Here is a 25,916-nt window from a genome sequence, read left to right on the forward strand (position 1 = left end):
ATTTAATCTCTCATAGTGAAACTTGCTTGATATATTTACTTAGCAATAATTTTATACTCAGAGGCAATCACCTATATTTATATCCCCTTTTTTTTTGTTTGGAAACGCATGTTAGATTGTGATAAGATAGGAGTTCCTAAAATTCCACTCTATCACAATCCAACAAAGGTGACTGTTGCTTCTTAAGGAATATAGCAATTTCTTTTCAGAAAATGATATGTTGGAAGGAGGAAGCTTGGCTTTAGCGTAGAAGCAACTTCTAGGTGGAGAGAATTAGCCTTTTCACTGGAAATATGACTAAGATTCCGTTCGATGTTAACTAGGAAATCTAGATACGGAATCTTTTCAGGGATTATAGCGAAATCATGTCCTATTGAGAGGATGAGTGTTTCACTACTAGTTAAAGGGCAACCGGATATGTTGACAATCCAATTATCTGGAACTTGGAAAGGCTTGATTTGTTTAGAAATAAGAACATTATATTTGCGGTTTAGATGTTGATTCTGTTTTTTACGCGAGCGTTGTATAGAGCATTTAGCCACATTAAGAACTAAGTCAGAAAGATGTGGGGCTATGTTTGTGCAGATAAAGGTCCAGAGATCAGAAACTTGACGAATGTTAGTAGCAAGATCATGTTTAGCTGCTCTGAGTTGGTTAAGGATTAAAGCTAAACTAGTGTTCCTGTAGATATTATGAACTCAAGGAGATTTGCTGGTTTCTTTAATCTTAGCAAAATTAGGAATAATCTTGCTGTCGTGGCATTTTTTCAGTAAGACGATCCTCGCTAGCAACTTACATTATATTACTGATAGTTTACCTAATTTACAGGTTTTTTTCGGTAAAGTGTTCCCCGTGAAGGAATGGAATTTGATTCTTTAGAGAAACTTGTGACATTAAGATTATAATATATAGACATGTTTACACAAGAATATTATATTTTAATTTGCCAAATATTTCAGTTTGAAAATAACAAACTATCTTCAGTAGCTACACAGGAACAGTTTTTTAAACAAGGTGGAATACCAACAATTCATCATTCAAAAGTAGAACGAGCCACATGATGTTATATCGCTAAGTATTAAAGAGAGGAAAATATTTTTATCAGAGTAATGATTAAATTAAAGATATTAATTCACAAATTCATATAATAATCTTAATTTATAAATAACATTAGACTAATGTAAGAATTAGTCTTAATTAAAATAAAAATAAAAAAATAAAAAATAAAATAAAAAATAAATAAATTATATATATAGTAATGTGTTATCCTCATTAAACTTTCCCATATTTTTGATAAAGATGTACAATCATTTCGATTCAAGTTAGGGCGTTGAAGTAAGGCCTCGGCACTTTCTTTAAATAAACGTTCAAATTTATAGTGACATCTGTGTAGAAGGTGAGTCTTGGACCAGAGGATGTTGTGGCTTATCTCTATTCCGTGCTGAGCCAATCCAGACTTATCGGATTTTTTGTGCTGAATGTATGATTGATGTCCCTGAATTCTTTTTTCTATAGAGCATCCTGTTTATCCAAAGTAGGACAGATTGCAGTTACAAGGAACTTGATATACACCAGACAGAGACATAGTTGAACATTTCTCTTTAGAAATATCCACCTATTTTCCCTCTTCTAAAGATAAACACTCAACTATGCCTCTGCCTGGTATCAAGTTCCTTGTAACTGCAATCTGCTCTACTTTGGACAAACAGGACGCTCTATAGAAAAAAGAATTCAGGAACATCAATCATACATTAAGCACAACAAATTCGATAAGTCTGGATTGGCTCAGCACGGAACAGAGACAAGCCACAACATCCTCTGATCCAAGACTTGCCTTCTACACAGATGTCACTATTAATTTGAACGTTCATTTAAAGAAAGTGCCAAGGTCTTAATTCAATACCCTAACTTAACGAAATGACTGTACATTTTTATCAAAAATATGGCAAAGTTTAATCAGGATAACACATTAATATATATATAATTTATTTATTTTTTATTTTTATTTTAATTAAGACTTTAATTCTTACATTAGTCTAATGTTATTTATAAATTAAGATTATTATGAATTTGTGAATTAATATCTTTAATTTAATCATTACTCTGATAAAAAATGTTTTCCTCTCTTTAATACTTAGTGATATAACATCATGCGGCTCATTCTACTTTTGAATGATCGATTGTTGGTATTTCACCTTGTTTAAAAACTGTTCCTATGTAGCCACTGAAGATAGTCTGTTATTTTCAGCAAGGTAAAATATAATAGTCTTGTGCAAACGTGTCTATATATTATAGTACATATTAAGAGTAGTTGATACAGATATCAACTTAAGTTCTAGTAGAACAGCGAGTAAAGATAGACATCTGAAGTGGTAATGAACATTTATATAACAGCAATGGGTGCTGGTGAAAAACGGGCAAATGCATCTTTTTTAGGTTCTTTTCTTGATTATATATATATATATATATAATCAAGAAAGAAATTCATATATATATATGTGTGTGTGTGTGTGTGTGTGTGTGAATGGTGCAATGAATACCAACATTGTGTACTGGTTCACTGATTAAAGCCTTTGATTCAATAAACAACTGTACAATACTTAAAGCAGTATGAAACCTGTGAGTGGAAGAGCCGTACCGTATATTAGGACAATCAAATCAGCATTAACCAATGCTATAGTAACAATTCATTTCAATGGAAACATCTCTACTAGAAAAGAGATACATAAGGCAAAGTGACACAATATCTCAAAAACCATTCACAGCATGCCTAGAAGAAATATTCATTGACTGAGAAGAAAAAGTCTGAAGATAAATGGCCATTTACGGTTTGCAGATGACATAGTTATCTGTATCTCAAGTACACAGAAATTACAGACTCGTATCTGTGAACTCCAAACTGCTGGTAAAACAGCTGACTTAAAGATAAACCTGAAGAAGATCCAAATTATGTTCGACAGCTATGTACAGCCAGAATTATTAAAATTAAATTTCAATGAAATTGAATAAATGGATCATTATATATATTTAGGATAACATATCAATGAATCAAAATGCCATGGAAGAAATCAAAAGATGAACAACGCTTGGATGGAAAGCATTTGGAGAACTAAGACATATGATCAACATTCAAAAGCCAATTACCACTATGCCTGAAAAGGAGAAGTTTTTAACTAGTGTGTTCCCCTATGTTAACACATAACTGTGAAAAAAGACATTAAATGCAGAGGAAACTTTAAAAACTAAGGACAACACAAATTGGCATGGAAAAATGTACAATTGGTATCACAAGACTGGATTACAAAAGGAATACTAAGATAATAATTCAAACCAGTCTCTGACATTACAGAAATGCAAAGCATCTGAAGTAGCAATGGACTGGGCACACTGCTGGAAGAAAAGACTAATGATGGTCAAAAGAAGTACTGGATTGGGTTCCAAAGAAGGAAAACTGACACAGCCAGCCAAAATAGCAGTTTTTTCTCAACAAACTCAGGGTTTTCAATTCTGAGAACAGGCAAATTGGCCTTCAGAACACACGAAATTTGCAGACAAAAAAATGCTGTTGGTGGGTGATGGGCAGTAAATGGTGTTGATGGTAGTTGTGTGTACTGTAAGAATCAAGTAATAGGGGAAACAGATGTATGTAGCAGAGTGAAATAGAGTGGCCTCCTGCAATGAATCTTTGGACTGCTTGGAGGTGTCACGCAATAATAATAATTATAAAAAATCATGATGGATCGATGTAATTATCAGATTTGCAAGTGACACAGAGAAGAAGAGCCATTGACAGACAATTTTCAAGTCATCTTGGAAAGGCCTTCATCTAGCATTGGATCAAAAATGGCTGACTGATGATTATATATATTTATATTATTATATATAATTATATTTATTATTTATATTGCTGTAGACCATGGATGTTGGTGAAGTGGATGTGGAAACTTTTTTTTTGGATAAGAATTAATGTTGACAGATTGTTTGATTGGATTTCTACCAATTATATATTTGGTTTAACCCTTTATCTAAGTGTAAGCAAACAAAGTTTGTGTCAGAAGTATTTTCAGGACTGGGGCAACTCGTGGTAAAGGTGGTATAAGTTCTGATCACTTGCATTAGTATCCTATAATGCAAAGCACATCTTCTTGCGGACATGTATATTGCTATGCATTAAGGGAAGGGTCACTACCAAGACCGGTTTCGACCTTTATCGAGGTCCCGTCAGTGGAAGCCAGACCCAGAGGTGGTGATACTAAGGTGGAAGTGATGCAGATAAAGGATTAAATCAAATATATAATTGGCAGCATAGCCAAGTGAAAAAACTTCCATCAACTATCTCTAATCCAGAGAATTTTAATAATAAGGTGTTGATACCTTTTGGCAACTGGTATATAGTGACATGACTTCTGCATTACTTCAACCTTAGTATCACCACCTCTAGGTCTGGCTCCCACTGATGAGACCTCAATAAAGGTCGAGACCGGTCTGGATAGTGACCCTTCCCTTAATGCATAGCAGTATACATGTCTGCAAGGAGATGTGCTTTGCATTATAAGATACTAAGGCGAGTGATCAGAATTTATACCAACTTTACCACGAGTTGCCCCAGTCCTGAAAATACTTCAGGTGCAAACTTTGTTTGCTTACACTTGAATAAAGGATTAAACTAAATATATAATTGGTAGCATAGCCAAGCGAAAAAACTTCCATCAATGATTGGATTTCTGTTGTTTTTTGTATTTCTTTTGGTTGGAATTTTGATATTTTATTAGTTTTTTTTTTTTAACTAAGGTCGAAGTATCACCTCTGGATCCCACTGATGAGACCTGTCTGGGTAGTGACCCTTCCCATAATGTATAGCATTATATATGCCCAAAGTTAATCTGGAGGCATCCCAAACAGTTCTCCTTGCAGCCACAATGTTTGGTCTCCCTCCAGTCACAAGCAAGCAAAATACATGGCTGAAGGATTTGACACTGGCTGATTGGGACGCCTCCAGATTAACTACTAACTGGTTCAGTCCCATGTGCTATCCAGCTTGCAGAACCATTTTACTGCTGTACCCTTGAATAGGTGGGTCTTGCCCCTACAGTGAAATTGGAATGTCATTAAGGGTATCACTCTCATTGCATGTGAGAAAAGTGGGGGGGGGGGAGATACAGAAACTGGAACCCCTTGCTGTAGTGACCCAACGTGGCTGCAGCCCCCTTCAGGTCTCTAATAAGCAAGGTGGTGGTATTTCACTAGACGATGAAAGATATCTACCCCTTGATTTGTTACAATTACTGTGATGCTGTAATTAAATGTAAACATATAAGACAAAGTGCAGATCACAAACAAACTATTGTGTTTAAAGTTGGTTGCCTACTTTTGATTGTGATGTGGGAACACAATAAATCCAAAGATGAATGACCAAAGTGGTATCAACCCTCTGGAGTGCTGGTCATGCAGAGTAGTTGAGGGAATGTAGATTGCAGAGTTTGGTGAATAGCTGGAGAAGAGGTGATATGATAGAGACCAATTTGGTTAAGGGATTTTACAGAAGGAATTATAAGTGGATGAGATTCAGGATCTTGATGTGATGGCAGACAGTAGACTAAAGTTCCCATGGCAGATTACAAGTGTTGCAAAGACTGCACATCGTATTGCAGCTATGATAAAAAGTGCACTGATATGTAGGGATATGAAGGAGGTGGTGGTGGTGACTCTATATGTGGCATTGGTCCGACCACAGATGGACTACTGTGCTTAAATTGTGTTGCCTAGTTTTCATTGTAATGTGGAAACACTACAGAGGGTCCAAAGACTAATGACCAAAGTGATATCGGGACTCTGGAATGTTGGTTATGCAGAGCAGTTAAGGGAATGTGGATTACAAAGTTTTGCAAATAAGAGGAAAACAGGAGATATGATAGAGACCCTCAAGTTAGTTAGGAAAGTCTACCAGATTAGCGAAGGAATTATAAAAAAAAGTGAAGAGTAACGTGGAGAGTACAAGAGACCATTTTTGGAAGTTGTGTGAGGATGTAGTGAAGAAGGGTAAGGAGTAGATTTTTTTAAATAGAGAGTGGTTGGTGAACGGAATGCACATTTGTTGCAATGCCTACACATCCACATGATTCAATTGCCCAGACCAGACTGAGTTATGCAACACAGAACCATGAAAGACCTACAACGCTTAGAAGCAGCAGTGGCACATATGCAAATACTCATTCAAGGCTTTAAAGCATCAGTAATATGTTAATAGAGAAGGTGATGGATTCCTATAAATGCTACTGACATATCCTTGAAGGGCAACCTGCTCTGCAACTAAGAAAGGGGTTGAGAGAAATAGCAGAACTTTCTCTGGAGACCAAACATGACAACTCTTACTACTGGCACCAACAAGCAGAGTATTGATGTTTACCAGGTGATTAAATCATCTATACCTACAAGTATAGTTAACATCCAACTAGGGAAGACATGCTTTTATAGCGGAAATATTGGAATACTTGTTTCAATTATGAATGATCCCTATGAACATATAGGGAAAAAAAACAATTCAACTACACAAGTATTTGAGAAATGCTCTGACTATGCTTGGCTTAGCATTATACATAATGTTCTTTCTGGAAGATGTCACTCTGCTAAAAAAAGTTGTAAGGCTCTTAAAGTTTTTTTTTATTACAGTGCTTTAGTCAACATATTAGTATATGCATCCAAATTAAAAGATTTAGCCTTGTTTTTCAACGCTGACATTTTTTATGACAATTTCATCCATGCAAGCTAACAAACCTAAACTCATTAGCAGTACTTGGTGTACTAAGAGTCCTAAATCTGGGATCCATGCTTCAGAGACCAAACTAGATATTTTTTCAAGTCACTTCACTCTCCAAGAAGCAAGGAGGTCTCACACTAGATAATTTACTACTACTTAAATATATTCAAAAACATCCTTGCAAAACAATGGGATTCAAACCTACAGCCTACAGATTAGAAAGTGAAGACACTAGACACTAAGCCAACAACATCAGTAAATTTTAACTGATAATGTACAGGAAAAATTTTCTGTAAACTCTAGCTTGCAGTGAAATGTTCAGAAACAATACACTTGAACTTTCAGTTTCCACAACCTGTTCAGAAAAGATGAGGAATATGGATCTCTAGTGCTTTTATTGCAGTAAGCTCAACAAATATCTGAGAATGTCAAAAAGTATTCTAAAGATGATACTGGCTTGATATGAAGTGTGAAACAAATTACATATTATATGTTAATGGTATAAACGGCTTTAAATAAGGAGCCTCCATAGTTAATTTGTAACTAGAATGCCCTTTAAATTAAAGATACCAAGAAATTATATTCTTGGTTTAATCCTTTATCCAAGTGTAAGCAAACAAGTGTGCGCTGAACTATTTTCAGGACTGGGGCAACTCATATAAAGAGGCTAATGGCTTCACATCACTTGCCTTAGTATCCCATAATGCAAAGCACATTTCTTTGCGGACATGTATAATGCTATACATAATGGGAAGGGTCACTACCCAGACAGGTTTCGACCTTTATGGATGCCTCATCAGTGGGAGCCAGATCCAGAGGTGATACTAAGGTCGAAGTATCACCTCTGGATCTGGCTCCCACTGATGAGACCTGTCTGGGTAGTGACCCTTCCCATAATGTATAGCATTATATATGTCCGCAAGGAAATGTGCTTTGCATTATGGGATGCAAAGTCATATTTTCATATACAAGTAGCCAAAAGATATCACACCTTATTATTAAAATACTCTGGATTAGAGATAGTTGTAAGTTTTTCCACTTGGTTATCATCTTCCTTTCATCATCTTCCTTTTACCCTCTTTTACCTTGCGGTGTCGAGGGTTAGTTAGTTAATCGTCGGACCTCAAACCGTTCACAGGATAAGGTGGTCAGCCTTATGCCCCGGTGTATCCTATGGCCTGTAGTGTTGAGTTCTCAAAGCCAGTTTGCCTGCTTGCGGGATGATAAACCCCAGATAAACTGGGGGAAACCCTACTGTCTACGTCCAAGACCGGCTAACTTGGCTATGGCTGAGGAAGATCCTTAAGCTCCTCACGTCGTCGGCGGGAATCGAACCAAGGACACTCCTTCCCCAGGCATATGGTTGCGAAGCGCACAGCCACTAAGCTAACCGTGTGGACCACTTGGTTATACAATAAATTAATAATACCAAGAATTCCCACTGATGAAACCTCAATAAAGGTCAAAACCGGTCTGGGTAGTGACCCTTGCCATAATGCATAGCATCAGGGCCGGATTTAGACTTGCTGAGGCCCTAAGCTATACAAAACCCAGAGGTTCCCCCCTACTGTTTTAAATTACATCAGCTGGTCTTTTTGTTTTTTATTTGAGGACCCGGCAGATTGCGAGGCCCTAAGCTGTAGTTTTTTTAGCTTATAGTTAAATCCGGCACTGACATAGAATTATACATGTCTGCAAGATGTGCTTTGCATTATGGAATGCGTAAGTCATAAGCCTCTTCATACGAGTTGCCCCAGTCCTGAAAATAGTTCAGGTGCAAACTTGTTTGCTTACACTTGGATAAAGGATTACACCAAGAATATAATTTCTTGGTATCTTTAATTTATGGTATAACCAAGTGGAAAAACTTACAACTAGAATGTCCTTTGGATGGAAAGACCTGGGTTCCATCCAAGACATCAAGAACCTTTTTAAGGGCTCTCCAGGTAAAGGTGAGTGGGATAGTCTTATACAGTGGTGACATGATTTTTCCTGTAGAAAACTGAGATTTTTCATCCCATAAAACAGGCAAACTGGCCAGAAGAATATGCATAATTAACAAACACAATATCCTTCTTCATTATCTTAGTTATTTCAGCCAGAATTCAAAAAACAAGTAAACCAAGCTCAAGTGTGGATACTTCTTGGTAAAAATAATTTGACTTACCTGCCCAAAATGAGCTGGATATCCTAACATATGAATATATAACAACTTGGCAACATTTCGGCATCTCCACGTGTTATCTTCTTCACGAAAAGTGGAACGGATATAGGCACACTCTTTCTGAACAACAGCACGTTCATCAGCAGCTGTTCGAGCTGCACGTATTTGACGAATCAGATCACGTAAACGCATTGATGATGGCATACCAGAAGTAAGCCTAAAAAGCAAGAAGATATAAATACTTTTTAATTATCATCATCACTGGCCTGCCAATAGAAGACTTAAGTCCATCTAGAATGGCAATGGCACAAACTTTACAAATTACCCAGTTTCTACTTTCTGCTTATTAAATTGCAGCTGCTATCAAATGTGTTCAAGGTCTGTTTTATTGCAATTCAATTAACCAGATTAAATCACTAGGCATTCAAAACTCTAGGTTATTCTCCAAATTATGGGGATGCTAAAATGTTAAAGAAAGACGACGTCTCCTTTTTAAGGAATGAAGAAAAACCAACTTGGGCTTCTGATCTAATGTCCAATCCTCACCTTTGAGAACTGAACAAATGTGGATGGGCTAGTAATCTGAGATTTGGCCAACCAGCATTCTTATTGGCTTAAATCAAAACAAAATGATGCTACAACATAATAATTTTTCATGCCAGTTGGCACATTATCCTGTTGAACATGGTCCCCACTGTTTTTGTAAGGGAACCATGGAAACAGTATAAAGTGAGCTATTAGAACATATTCAAACTGAATTGGAACAGCATCAAATATAGGCACCATCAATATAAACATCAGTGAAAAAAATTCAAACTGACCGAAGACCTAGAGAACTACCAAGTCGATAAGATTGCTGTTACCAAAACAATGTCTAAATCAGATGAGATTCTACTAAATAAGAAATATAAGGTTTATTATATTCAAGCAACTGTGATCAGTGAAAAGGAGAAGTAGCTACAGTATTCAACACTAAACATGAAAATCAATGCGACTGGCAGGCAATTTCAAGCAGTCACATAGGCAAACATGAAAGGGGGAATTGGACAATGAACCTTATTTGTGCTTATGGACCCACATATAGTTCTGCTAAGGAAGAAGTGGAAGAAGTCAGGCAATTTCAGAGGTGAATTGTAGACTCAAATATACAAATACCATTTAAGGAAAAATGAAAAAGTTTGAATATAAGAGTCAAACTGCAAATTCTAAAGAAATACTGTTAATTCAACAAGGGGAACATGTAGTGAGGTTGTCTAAAGGGATGGAAAAATCCAAATTCCATGGCGGACTCAGAGGGGCAGTTTTGGAAGAGAAGACAATACATTCCAACTTACTACAAGTCAGCTTACTAGAATATAGAGAAAAATGTAGTAAGTCTAAAATGTGCATAAAAGCATCTTTTATGCACATTTTAGACATGGGAAGACTTTGGCAGGAATATAAAATTCAAATATCACCTGTGGCAAAATGTTACTGAAGCTTCTGAAAAAACATAGAAACCGAGGAAGGAGTAATGCAAAAAGAATCAAATATGATAAAGATGGTAGGTATTAATACCTCAAGTATGGATATGCCCTCCTCACTATATTCCTCCCAAAGTAATAAATAAATACAAAACCATATATAAAAGTTAATAAGAACAGAAAAAATCCTAAGCCCACCCAAGGTACTAATTTACTATGCATTTATGTTTATAACTTCTCGTAGGTGGCAGTCACATAAAAAAACTTACTCCACACATCTAATATATAAAAGCCATTAGATTATACCTGAAATGTGGAAGAGCACCAAGAATAAATGATATTCAACTAGAAATGTTGAAATATGGAGGTATGAAACTTCTGCAGTGACTGCACTATGTAATTCAGAAGGCTTGGTCTGAGATTAAACTCCAGATAAATGGAGTATATCTCTTATTTAAATTAAACTTGCCAAGAAATTATATTCTTGTTTAATCCTTTATCCAAGTGCAAACATGTGAAGTATCTTCACAACTTGGCTACTTATGTATAGAGGCTAATGACTTCCCATCAGCCTTGGTATCCCATAATGCAAAGCACACATCCTTTCAAACATGCAATGCTATGCATTATGGGAAAGGCCATTACCCAGAATGGTTTTGACCTTCACTGAGGTCTCATCAAAGATACCAAAGTTGAAGTAATGCAAAAGTCATACATCTCTCACATACAAGTAATGAAAACAAAGCAAAAACAAACTTTGTTTGCTTACATTTGGATAAAGGATTAAACAAGAATATAATTTCTTGTCAAGTTAAATTTAATTTATAACCAAATGAAAAAACTTTCTACAACTCTGATTCAGAGCATTTTAATAATAAGGTAATACACTTTTTCATCACTTGTATATGGGGAAAAATGACTTCATGATTAATAATACAACCTTCATCTCTCTTCAGGGTCTAGATCCCAATGATACTGGGAAGTTACCAAAGCAAAGAAGACAAAAACAGGTGAGATCTTTCTAAGCAATAAATACAAGATGTTACTTAAATATAAAAAGCCAATAGGCTTCATTTTGATGATATAAACATTATTTAAATTAAGGGGAATTAAATCCCACATTGTTTTAAAACCGAATAAGAAACTCAAGGATCAGAATCAAAAAGTTTCATACCGAATATAGTATAGTAAATTATAAAAGTATTGGCGACTACTAGCGTGAGCTAATGCACATAGTACAAGTACGTAGTACTCGGGCAACTCGTAGCAAAGGTGAAGAAAGTTCTGATCACTATTCTTAGTATTTTCCATAATATAAAACCCATCTCCTAGGAGATGGGTGATGTTATACATTATGGTGGGAGGTCACTACCCAGACCGGTTTCAGTCATGTTCAATAATGTTTATATTGCCGAAATGAAGCCTATTGGCTCTTTATATTTAAGTAACTTGATGAGTGCACCTTTTTGAGAACTCGTGTAGCAGAGTATATAAGTTCTTTTCGCTATACCCTTGGTATTATTTTGATCTAGTTACTCACTGATGAAGCCTCAATAAAGGCTGAAACTGGTCTGGGTAGTGACCTCCCACCATAATGTATAACATCATACATCTCCTAGGAGATGGGTTTTACATTATGGAAAATACTAAGAATAGCGATCAGAACTTTCTCCACCTTTGCTACCAGTTGCCCGAGTTTGTACTACGTGCATTAGCTCACGCTAGTACTCGCTGATACTTTTATAGTTTACTATACTATGTTCGGCATGAAACTCTTTGATTCCGATCCTTGAGTTTCTTATTCGGTTTTAAAACAATGTGAGATTTAATTCCCCTTAATTTAAATAATGTTTATATTGCCGAAATGAAGCCTATTGGCTCTTTATATTTAAGTAACTTAATGGGTGCGCCTTTTTGACAACTCATATACAGGGTGTTCGGGATAAATTTGACAGTTTCGTAAGGAAAAAGAAAATCTCCTTTGTATCTATTAAATTTAATGAATTGACAAAAAAACATTACAGGCAGAGTTAATTACAATACTATCAACAAGATTTACTCAAAATAACCACCATTAGCATCGATCACAGCTTCAATTCTGCTTCGGAACCTCGAACAAGCTGATGCTACAGTCTCCCTGAGAAGGGCCGCAAAAACTGTTTTAATTTTATCCATTAACTGGGCTTTTGTATTACTGGAAGTGCGATTGGTGTCTTTTTCAACTGCGCCCCATACAAAATAATCCATGGGGTTAAGGTCTGGGGAGTTTGGAGGCCAAACATTTGGACTGGTGAAGTCGTAGAAATTTTCAGACAACCATTTTTGACTTTTCCCAGAGGTGTGGCAAGGGGCCGAATCCTGCTGCCATACATACGGCCTACCATTGGCTACCCTTGTTATCCAGGGCTTGACTACAGTTAGCAACTCCACGAACAAAGCCCGAATTCCAATGCCAGGGTTCTTCAACACCTGTTCCTGCAGATTTGCGAGGAATTCTGCTGTACGAACGCAATCAGATCGTCTGCTAGGGATCTTTCTTCTTGCTACATCCTCGTAGTCACCATTGCAAGTCTCTAGTTCATGCCTGATTGTTTTTACTGTATTCAGGGAGCATTGGGCAGCAGTCGTAATATCCTTATTTTGATGGTGGGCACGAATCATCATGATACAAGTTATTCTCTTCCATGATTCAGGTGGGTTCCAGCTATCCATCCTTTCTGACATCTTGTATATGAATGAAGAAGGGTCCAAACTTTTAAATGAAGAGAAGTGTGTGTTAATACATGTAACTTACGGAAAAATATAATTAATTATAAATATGTCAAATTTATCCCGAACACGCTGTATATAAAACTGATAAAAATGGAAAGAAAAAAATTCTTAGCCTTACACAATACAAATGTAATATAGGTTTACTAATAGCCTTTCATGGGTAAAAACTATATAAAAATATATATCAATATATTATTATTATTATTCCGGGCAACTCCAAGGAGTCGACAGACTCATTGAGGGAGGCCCTAACATCATGTCAAGAACAACTATTCGACATTCACCCAGTATCTATCATACCTCGCCTTGAACTCATTCACAGTCATAGCACCCACAACAGATTCTGGCAGCTTATTCCACTCATTCACCACTCTCCAAGTAAAAAACCTAGCGCTAACACCCTTGTCAACCACGCTCTTGCCCAGCTTCCATGTATGGCTCCTAGTCTTCCCACCACCAGTCCTATTCTCAAAAATATCTTCTGGATTAATCTTATAGAAACCCTTCAGTAATTTGAATGTCTCAATCATATCACCCCTTTTCCGCCTATCGACCAATTTTTGCAACCCACAAATTTTCAACCTGTACTCATAAGGTTCATTCCACAGACCTGCTATCATCTTGGTCACTCGTGTCTGGATCCTCTCCACCTCCTAGCCATCAAGAAGAAAACCTGGCGCCCATATTTGGGCACAGTAGTCTAGATGGGGTCTTATCAAGGCTTGATACAGAGGAACAATAACTTGTTTGTCTCTGCTTGTTAAAGTATTTTTCAGAAGCCAAGTGATTTGATAAGCTGATTTAGCTTATCTAACCTAACCTAAACTTCAATTCCCTATCCACCAACACTCCCAAATCCCTGGCCTCATCAATCTCCTGGAGTACGGTTCCACCAATGTGATATACTACTGCTAATCTTTTCACCCCAAAATGCATAACCTTACACTTTGCCATATTAAACTGACATCCATTTTCCCAAGCCCAGTCCTCCAAACTATCCAAATCATCCTGCAAAATTTTGACATTATGTGCACTCACAATTGCTCTACCCAACTTTGCATCATTAGCAAACAAGTGAACACTTCCTCTCAGATCCTTTCCTATATCACTGATGAACAAATTGAAAAGTAGTGGTTCAAGAACAGAACCCTGTGGCACACCACTAGTCACAAGCCGTCTTCTGGACTCAACTCCTGAATAAACCACTCTCTGGTATCTCTCCATCAACCACCCTCCTATCCATCTCACCAACCCTATATCCTTCCCCATCTGCTCCAGTTTACTGATTAGTTCCATGTGGTATCCTGTCAAAGGTCTTGGCAAGGTCCAGTAGAATCACTGTAAACCCATTACCCTTATCCAGTTCAGCCGTCACTGTGTTATAAAACGTGAGCAAGTTACTGAGGCATGATCTACCCTTCACAAAACCATGTTGTCCCCCATACAATTCATCTATCCAATCCTGTATTCTTTTCTTGACTAATTTCTCCAAGACCTTCACAACGATTCCTGATATGCTAATCGGTCGGTAATTTACAACATCAGTCTTGGAACCTTCTTTATGCAGTGGAACTATTTTCCCCTCTTTCCACACCCTCAGGACTAATTAAACACCCGAGACTCAAATTAAACAAAATGGTCAAGGGTACTGACAATTCTTTAGCCGCTTCATGTACGGCACGAGCTGGTATACCATCCAATCCCACAGATGTATTGACATTGAGGTTTTACAATAGACTACTCACCTCCACTTCATTCACCACAATTCCCGTATAATCTATTGGTTCATTCATTTCTGCAATGTCACCACCTGGATGATATATTCTTGCAAAGTGCTCGCTCAGTAACTCAACTATATCAACTGATTCGGTTACCTCCCTACCATCAGCATTCTTTAAAATCATTCTGCCATATACATTTTTTCTTTTACTTGCAACATATCTAAAAAACTGTTTAGGATTCTCTTTAGCCTGCATGGCCAATGTTCTTTTGTAATCCTTTTTTGCTTTTCTTACCACACTCGTTACCCTTCTGGACTGCGCTTTATACCGTTCATGTGCCTGCCGGTCACCTTTCTCCTTAAATTCCCTCCAAAGTTGTTTCTTTTTTTGCGGCTCAAGCTTAATGGTATTATTCATCCATTTAACCCCTACTTGATTTATTATTCGGACTCTAGGTATACAGTCAGCCATTGCTTCATGCAAACACTTCTTAATCGCCTCTCATGCACTATCAACTTCTAGCCCTTGCAGTTGTACATGCCATGGCACTGAACCAATCAAACTCCTAAGCTTGTCATACTTTCCAGCCCGATAATTCCACATGTACCCTGTCTTAATTGTAAATTCCACACCTTTAGCCACCTCCCAAGTCAAGACCCTATGATCACTCTCACCAATTGGTGGCAATGTGGTCATATTAGTTACAGCCAAATCCTAAGATGTAATTACTAGGTCAAGCACTCTCTGACCCCTAGTATTTTCCATTACATGCTGTCGCAGATAGTTATCCCTTAATAACCACATAAAATCCAATTCCTTCCTTCCGTGTGTCCTCTCCTCACTCCAATCAATGCTACCACAGTTGAAATCTCCCATAATAATTACCCTCCTTCCACTCATTACTTCTATTTGCTTGTGCATACTATCTCCACCATCTTTTCCATCACCTGGTCTATAGCAGAACCTAATTGTATATTTTATTCTACTAGCCACAATCTCACACCAAATGGCCTCAAATGTGCTCTTTTCTCTATCCTGCAATTCAACTTCTATTCTCTTTGGCTGCAGCTCATCAGCTATCATCAACAATACTCCTCCCCCCATTTTATTCTCCCTGTCATTCCTGAACACACCATACCCATCACATTCAATCCCACTAGCTATATCATCTACAGTCAGCCATGTTTCACTAATGCCAATAACCTGTGGTTTGGAAGTGCCAACCAAGGCCAAAAATTCTTCCTTCTTGTTCCTAATACTCCTAGCATTAGTGTACATGAATTGCAGACCCCCCATTAGCCCCATCCCTACCTTGATGCCTTATACTAACTATCCCATTCTGATTTGTTGTCCTTATTTGCTCGGGCATATTATACTCATTCATACTCAACTTCCTCCCTAAGGTCTGCATATCTACCCCCCCCTTAATAAATCTAGTTTCCCTGATTCCGCACATCCACTTCGTTCAATAACACTTTTTCAAGTCTCCTTACACCAAATCCATTCAAATGCAAACCATCCATCTTATATAGATCATTTCGCCCATCGAACTCACTCCACACGTCCACAAATTCCACACCACTAGTCATGCATAACCCGCGCATAAAGTCATTTGCAATTATGGACCTCCTTCTAAACACTTCACTGTCATACTGCGGCAAAGATTAATCATCCTAACACTCTCACTCTTTTCTTTTGCTACCTCAAACAATTCATTCAGGTCCTCTATCATTTCCATTTTATCTCCTTTCAAATCATTCGTACCTGCCAGAACTATCATTTCTTTCGCCCTTTCCGTTTGCTCTCTAATAGACTCACTTACGTCCTTGATGGTCGCACCAGGTTGGTATGATTTTGTCAAATCCAATACTAACACACCTTGTACTAACGAATCTCCATACAGCACTCGCTCCTTCATTTTGTTTGCGTTCACAATCATACTCTTATTTTTCCTATCATACTTTTTATTATTGACTGGTACACTCGGTAGACATTTGTGCATATGCTCTAGCTGCCACTTTGCTCTATGTATCACTCCGCTCAACAACGCGATCTCACTCATTGCATCTATCTCATCTTTTTTATTATCTGTTAAGCCATTAATTTGCTCTGTATTAATATCATCATTCACACTTTCTACATTCACGCCCTCACAGTTCTCTGGTACAACCTTGCAATTTCTTATCATATCGCTATTTTCTTCATTCTGATATTTGACAAAAATATCACACTCACGTCCTTATATACACTTTAATTCCTCATTTTCCTTACATTTTCTACACACATTCACTCCATTATCATCATCTAACCATACTCCAACTGCTCTTCGCAAAGCATATTCGCAGATAGTACACTGGAAAATCTCCTTTATATTACAGTTATTGAACAAAGATGGTGAACCATTATTACAAGCTGCCATTTTCCTTCTTACGGGAGCCATGTGCTCCCGTATATATAGTTGGTTGTTGCTATAGGCCAGAGCAATCCACAGATCATCTGGAAGACATGCATTGCCAAATTAGTACAATGAGTACAGATCAAGTGATTATTGAGGATTTCAACTATGGAGATATAGCCTAGAAGGAAGAAAGATCACATGGCAGGAAGGAAATGGAATTTATACACCTACTGAGGATAATCACTTGAGGCAGCATGTGATGGAGGTGACTGGGAGAGTGAGGGTATTGGATCTGGTTATAGGATCAACAAGAACTATCCATAAGAAGGTCACCACATTGCCTCTGATTGGTGAAAGTGACCATGTGATATTCACTTGGTCACTTTAACCCAAAATGAGAAATATTCTGTCAAGAAGGGATATATATGGAACTACAAGGAAGGTGATTATGACGAGCTTAGGAAGCTTAAATCTGTGCCATGGCATAAAATACTGCAGTGTAAGGATACTGGTAGTACATGGGAGATAGTTAAGGGACATCTAGAGAAAGCAATATTAAATTGTAAACCTAAGGTAAGGAGGGTTAATCAGGTAGAAGTTAGATGGATGAGTAATATCATTAAGCACGATCTGCAGAAGAAAATGCTGTGGAGGGTACATAAAGAGAAAGCTGACCAGCAAACTCATGAAAAGTACAAGGCTCAGGCAAGAAAGGTGACCAGCATGGCAAGGAAGGCAAAATCTGATTATGAGAAGAATCTAACCAAGCATGCCAAAGGAAATCCTAAAGAGGTCTTTCATTATATGGCAAGTAAGAGGAAGAATGACTATGGAAGATTAACCTTAATGAGTTATGATCATGAGTCATGAGGTGACAGAATCAGATAAAACAGTCGAGTTACTGAGTGCCCACTTTGCAAGGGTATATCGTCCTAGGAAGGTTACTGTTTTAACATATGTGACAGACACTAGTGTGGGAACAGAGGTGGATAAATTGGACGTTCTTAGGATATTGCACAATCTCAATGTAAATACACCTGTGGGATTAGATGGGATATTAGCTCGGGTTTTGTGAGAATGTGCAAGCGAACTGGCAAGCCTTTGATTAGGCTATTTAAGTCTCAGCTCTGGTAGAGTTCCAAGGGAGTGGAAAGAGAGCAAAATAATTCCCTTGCATAAGGGGGGGGGGTTCTAAGACTGCAGTAGCAAATTATAGACCAATCAGCATTTCAGGTGAGGTGGTAAAAGTACTGGAAAAATTGCTCAGGAAGAGAATTTAAGAACAGGTAGATAAAAATATGATTATGTATGAGGGGCAACATGGCTTTGTGAAGGGTAATGCCTTAGTAATTTACTATCTTTTTACAATAGAGTAACAGCAATGTCGGATAAAGAAAATGGCTACAAGATGACTTTGTTGGATTTTGCAAAGGCATTTGACAGAATACCACATGGAACTGTTACGCAAATTAGAACAAATGGAGATGATATGACACTGGTTAAGTGGATAAGAGGGTGGCTCTGGACAGATATCAAAAAGTAGTATATAGAGGGGCTGAATCAAGGCAAAAACAGGTGACTAGTGGTGTGCCACAAGGTTCAGTGCTGGGACAATTGCTGTTTAATTTGTACATAAATGATATAGGAAATAACCTGAAAGGAAATATTCAGTTGTTTGCGATCAAGATGATGTGGAGAGTTTGCAGGACTATTTAAATAGGATGTCAGTATGGGTAAAATTTAATGTGTGTCAGTTTAATGTGAAGAAATGTCATGTTATGCATTTTGTGATTAATAGATTACAAGCCATGTATCACATTGATGACACCGTACTCCAGGAAATAGATGAAACTAGAGATTTAGGTGTGGTGGTAGACAGAGTGTTAAAGTTTAGAGGACATGTTGCTAAGGTAGCCCATAAGATTAATTGGCTACTGAAGAATACATTAACAAGTAGAGATAAGGAAGATGTTATTCCTCTTTATAGGGCCTTGATATGTCCATATTTGGATTACTGTGCAGTGGAGAAGATTCAGAGGCAGGTGACCAAGATGGTGAGTGGTCTGTGGTATGTTCCCCTATTAGGATAGATTGAGGGTATGTAAATTCAGAAGTTAGCTGATAGGAAAAAAAGAAGGGATATGAAAGAAACATTTGGGTTGCTGATGCAAGGGAAATGTTTCAGCACTTGGCTGGAGGGGACAGAACAAAGGGTCACCCTGGAAGTTGAATATAGATATGGTTAGTAGCGATGTGAGGACTATATTCTTAGCTTGGAGAGTTGAGTGAGTGGAATGGGTTGCCAGAGTCAGCCGTGAGTGATTTTGTTAATAGGTTCGAGAGGTATGATAGATTGTATGGATAGTTTGGGTCTCTCACAGTGAGTGTTCGGACTCAAGGGAGGCATCTATACAATGATAATAATTGTCATACACAGTGCTTTTTTTCTGGCTGTATGCGGTACCAGCACCTTTTTTCTTAAGTTTTTAAAAATTTGCGATTTATTGACAGAAAAGTGTATTATAAATATTCCGGTAGATGGTACTGTGTTCACGAATTGAATTTTCAGTTTTGATTACTCATAAGTTGGTACCCTGCTTTCCTGTTTCATAGGTTGGTACGCAACCGGAAAGAGGAAGTTGAGTTCACTTCCGATTGCTTCCAACATCAGTTTATCAGTTCTATATTCACTCTGCAACCAGCAGGTGTTCACGCGAGTTTTGAATTAATCTAAGTTAAATCAGTGCAATCATTGTTCAAAATGAGTAAAATAAGCAGTTACTTTATGCTACTTATTTTAAGTAGCATAAAGTATAAAAGTAAAAAAGTATAAGAGTAAAAAATGGAAGGCTGAAGAAGCAGAAATTGTTGAATCTACTTGTGATCCTGTAAAACAGAAAACTAGCACCGAAAATACACTTGGTGAAGAGGATCCCAAAACCAAGACCGAAGATCCACATGGTCAAAAGGAAGCAGATTCTGATAATGATTAGCCCGAATGTTGGATACTTTTGCAGAAAAATGACTTCTACAAGAGAAACGAGTGGCTGTAGGTCAAGAATAAAATGTTGGGTTGTAAAGCGTGTCATAATGTCGGAAGTCTTGCCGTCGATAAACACATGGGAACGAAAATTTCAGCCGAGTGGACAAATGGTAAAATCAGTCATTTTGGAGAATCTCGTAAACAATAGTTAATGGCATTAAGAAAAAAAAGATTTACGATCATAAGGAGAGTGCAGAGCACAAAGCACCAAAAAAATTAAATTTGAAGCAAAAAACAAAACATTAGAGAAAGTTTTCCTGAATACTTTGTCTCATCTATGGCTGCTACGAGATCGTCATTCTGCAATTGATACCAAAAGCAAGAAGCGATCTAGAGACGACGATGGTATATCGGAGGATATGTTAAAAGTTTGGAAGTTGCTGTAATAACATCTTCATGGTGAGTACGGCCTTTTTTTCCAGAAAAAAAGCACTGGTCACACACACACACACACACACACACACACACATGACAATGACACGACAATATGATATTTATACAGGCTATCTCTGGATTACAGATGACCAGACTTGAGGCATTTTGTACTTACCTTACGAATGGGCTACCAAGGCTCCCCATGATGATAATTAATAATCAAAATAATAATTTGGGAACTAGTTTCTTCTGCGCATGTAAACAAAGCTGCATTGCCATAAGCAGTCCGTTGGCACAGCATCTTTATGTGCTAGCTCGTTGTGTATATGATCGCTTATGCACAGCATCACTTTTGTCTTAACTTTTTTATTCAATTTATGAGCCTGTGATTACCTTGATGACCATGCCTCCAAAGTGAAAGCCCACTGCAAGTTCAGGTGAGCCTGCAGCAAAGAGAAAGGTGATTACAATGGAAACAAAAGTAGAAATAATTAAGTGTTCGGACAGACCATCATTCATTGGGAAAGCATTAGGCCTTGTCACTCAACTATCGGAACAATTATAAAGGATGCCATCAAAAATATTACTGATTCTTGGGAGGAAGTGAACTAATCAACAATGAAAGAGGTGTGGAACAAACTGTGCCCTCAATTCTGTGATGATTTTCGTGGTTTCATAGAAGACATTGCGGAAGCCAGAAAAAGTTGTGGTGGAGAGTGGTAATGTACTGCAATTGGACATTAATGAAAATGATGTCATTGACTTACTAGAGTTCCATTCACAAGAGTTAACCAATGAAAACCTTATGTAGATAGAGAAGCAGCTGATAGAAACACAATAACACGAATCAGAAGATCCAGAGCCAAGAAAGTTAACGACAAAAGAATTAGCTGAAGCCTTTCGTTTTGTTGAAGCGGGATTTGCTAAGCTTGAGGAGCAAGATCCTAACATTCAGCGGTTTACAGAGGTTTATCATGCAGTTGGTGAGAACACCAGTTGCTACAAGGCCATTTATGATGGGGAAAAAAAAAGAAGGCTGTGCAAACAACCCTAGATACCTTTATCAAGAAACTGACTTCAGGTAAGCCTCCCTCCAGAAAAGAATCAAATCCTGATTCTCCAGCATCTGGTCCATTCTCTCTAGCACCAGAATCTGATCCTGATTCAAATCCTAATTCTCCAACTCCACTCATCTTCACCTTCTGAGCAGTTTACAACTAACAGAATACCCACTGCACCATCTGTGCATCTTTTCAAAGGGCTCAAAGGTGAATATATTTTGAATGCACACCTGGGCTATTAACACGTTCATTGCCAAGCTGAAAATTGGAATTTCGTGTGGTGGCCAAATTTTTTTTATTTTTTTATTTAGTTAGCGACATCCACGCGATAACACGTGATCAGCCGTTTGGTGAGAACTCGCATCGCGTGATTGGCAATGAACGTTCATTGCCAAGCTGAAAATTGGAATTTCGTGTGGTGGCCAAATTTTTTTTATTTAGTTAGTGACGTCTATGCGATAACGCGTGATCGTCCGTTCGGTGAGAACTCGCAACACGCGATATCGCATAATTGGCAATGAACGTGTTAATGCAAATATGATGCAATGCTTACGCGCTGAAAAGTGCCCTCTTCGTGAAGCATTAGTATATTGTGTTTACTTTTAGGAATCATGCGAAGTCTGGAAACAATTAGGGGAGTCTTTAATGGGAATAACTGCAAAAATATAATATCGGTGATACTGCTATTTGGTGGATTAGCACCGCACACCTAGCACCTGGTCCATCCTCTCTAGCGCCAGAATCTGATCCTGATTCAAATCTTAATTTTCCAGCATCCACTCCATCATCATCTGCTGATTAACGTTAGCCTACCTTCTGTTTATGTTCTCTTTGTTTGAATTAAAAGAAAGAGCACAATAGAGTCTGTAACTTATTATTACAGAATGGCAATATTATTATTACAGTATTATACTGTATTATCATTGCCATATATGAGCCATTATAGCATTATATTATTACTGTATATGCACTGTTCATCAGGGATCTGAGTTACATACAAATCCAACCTAAAGACATTCAATGGAACGTATCTCTTGTTCCATTGAATGTCTTTACACCGAATATACATCAAATATACACCGAATATTCGTTCCTGTGTCTATGTGTTTGTATCAGGGACGAATATTCGGGGTATACTAGGTGTGCAGTGCTCACCATACTTCGCATGATTCCTAAAAGTAAACACAATATACTAATGTTTCATGAAGAGGGCACTTTTCAGCACGTAAACATTGCATCACATTTGCGTTAATAGCCCAGGTGTGCATTCAAAATACATACCCCTTTGAGCCCTTTGAAAAGATGTACAGATGGCGCAGTGGGTCAAATTCTTAGCATTCTAGTAGTTGTAAACTGTTCAGAAGGTGACAGGGTGAGCTCTGAAACAACAGAACCTAGAGAACTGCGATTGGTTATTGCATCAACCAATCCAACTGAATGCTGTCATTTGTCATGAGTTGCTGCTTTTGTTTTCCAAGTTTCATCTGTTTTGCATGCATGAAGTGTGAACCGATTTAGTAGGCAAGTTTTTATATAGACAAGTTTTTTTATGTATAATTTTCGATAAATTTATAACTTTTTTGCCCATATTTATAATGGGAAACAGTATTGTAGTCGAAGGAGGTAAGCTTCATCCTCCTCTTCCAAATTCTATACCTTTAAGTAATTCAAATATACCAACCAAATATGGCATTCTCCTTCAGTGTTGTTTTCTAATATACAGTATCTTAAAATAAACACAGTCCCCCACTCTGTTCAGATTTGGTTATAATTAATTGATAAAGTATCCGAAGTTATTCTATAATTAATTACATTAGACCAATTAAGATGAGCAGTGAGATGTGCCCTATACACTCTTAAAACTTTCATACATTGATAAAAATGCAATCATATGGTCAAACTGATGTGAATTTTGTAGCGTGGGTTGCATAAACCAGAAAGCACACCCAACCGAAATGGGAAAGCAACGCCACTCATATATATATATATATATGTAACAAGGTGCCATGAGAAAAGCTGTTCAAAACACAAACTTATATGGTGTAAACAGAGTATCACCGAGCAATACATAGTTCACGTTTAAGTTTCAGTAGTTAGAAGTGAAAGAGATACAAGATGATGATACAAAATAAGATGTAAAACAAGGGTATATGAATCATATTATGAATGAATGCCAAATGAAAACCCAATATCAAAATTGGAGATATTCAACTTAGTTGTTTACTTCATGAAGATGATATTATACTCTTAAATAAATCAATGCATGGCAGAAGAAGGCAAATCCATTCCAATAATAGGGTAATCAATGCTTTTCGTGGGATGAGTGTTTATTATACATCGGAAAATTAGCTTTTCTTTTATGAAAATTCTAGTTTTTAAAGCGATAACCATTTTGATTGTACAACAGTTGGATAATTTTACGTATAAAGCACATGATTTCGCATGTTCGTGATGATTTGTGCATCACCTTATTTCTTTCTCCCTTTCAACAGGAGTTGACTCTTCTTGGCACATTGCCAGCAATGGCTCTCGCTTCTGTGGTGGCACAATACAAGTGATCAGGATTCTTTGAGTAGACTGAAAAACTGGTGGAAAAACTATCTCAATGGTGAATTTGCAATATGTGAGACAGTGTTTAAACCAAATACAGTGGTACCTTGAGATACGAGTTTAATTCATTCCATGACTGAGCTCGTAAGTCAAAATGCTCGTATCTCAAATGAATTTTTCCCAATGAAATTAATTAAAATGAGATTAATTCGTACTAGCCCCAAAAAAACCACTCCAATTTTTTTTATAATAATGTATTTATAATGAACAAATATTATATAAAAACAAAATAAAACCAAATACTGTACACATACATGTAAAAGAGAATCTAAAGAAATAAACAGATATTGGCGGAGCCGATTAGCATATGGTATTCATTTTTTCTTTCATTTCACTTTTGCTTAACTTAATTTTCTTCTTCACTAGTTTTTTTCTTTTTTGCCACGCTTTCGTCACTTTCATCCACAGGGCGTTTCAATAGAAACCTGTCCAAGGAGCTTTGTTTCTTCCTCCCTTTTAGAATGTTTCTGAAATGAGTTAGACAAGTGTCATTAAATAGCACCGCTGCAAGACCAGTTGCAATTTTTTCAGGGTGTTTCTTTTCAATAAAGTATGAAACTTTTTCCCACATTGCCAACTTTCTTTATCTCACTTGAAGAGATAGCCTCCTCTGCCTCTGCGGCTGTACCAATCTCCTGCAGAACCTCCGTATGTTGCTGCGTGTGTAGTTCCGTCAACTCCTCCATCGTCAGTTCCTCGGAACGTGCGGCGACAACATCTTCAATGTCTCCCTCATCCACCTCCAGGCCCATGGACTTTTCGAGGGACACAATCTCCTCCAGCACTTACTGTTCAGGTCTAAATCCTTCAAAGTTCCTTTCAGCCACAGCTTTTTCCATGCAGAGGTCAAGGTCCTTTTTGTAACACCCTGCCAGGCCATATCAATAATTTTGAGGCATATGACAATATTGTGGCGGTCCTTCCGGAACTCTCGAAGGGTGTGGTTTGTGCTCTCCGTAATCTCAAAGCAGTGTCGGAACATGTGTTTGGTAAAGTTTCTTGAAATTGGAGATCACCTGTTGGTCCATGGGCTGTAGGATAGGGGTGGTGTTGGGTGGAAAGTAGAGAACCTTTATAAAGCTGAACTACTCGAGGATGTCGTCCTCAAGGTTCGGTGGGTGGGCAGGAGCACTGTTAATGAGAAGGGCTTGCGGGGATAAGTCATTGACCTCGAAGTATTCCTTAACGGCAGGACCAAAGACCAAGCTGACCCACTGCACAAAAAACTGCCTGGTGACCCACGCCTTTGGGTTTGCCCTCCACATAACCTGCAGTTTTTCTTTTAAAACCTTATGTGTCTTGAAGGCTTTGGGGTTTTCTGAGTGGTATACGAGCAGCGGCTTGATTGCAGTCGCCACTCGCATTTGCACATAGTGCGAGAGTCAACCTATCCTTCATGGGCTTGTGACCTGGCATCTTCTTTTCTTCTGCCGTTATGTAAGTTTTGCTTGGCATCTTCTTCCAGAAGAGCCCTGTCTCGTCACAATTTAAAACTTGTTGGGGGATGTATCCTTTGGCTTTGATCAATTCAGCAAAGGTTTTTACAAATTCC

The 25,916-nt window shown here is 37.7% G+C and overlaps 1 protein-coding gene across 1 annotated transcript in view; it reads right to left on the reverse strand.

Moving 5' to 3' along the window:
* The window catches only part of LOC150096566 (AP-1 complex subunit gamma-1-like), a 449,674-nt gene that overhangs the window by 402,689 nt on the left and 21,069 nt on the right, over nucleotides 1-25,916 (reverse strand). The window contains exon 2 of the mRNA XM_090408538.1: nucleotides 8,925-9,138. Coding sequence (XP_090264664.1) covers nucleotides 8,925-9,138 — 214 coding nt within the window. The remainder of the gene's footprint in view (nucleotides 1-8,924; nucleotides 9,139-25,916) is intronic.

Source organism: Typopeltis vanoorti, chromosome 18 (assembly GCF_054136105.1).
Source record: "Typopeltis vanoorti isolate ZY-2024b chromosome 18, IOZ_Tvanoo_1.0, whole genome shotgun sequence".
Lineage (NCBI taxonomy): Eukaryota > Metazoa > Arthropoda > Arachnida > Uropygi > Thelyphonidae > Typopeltis > Typopeltis vanoorti.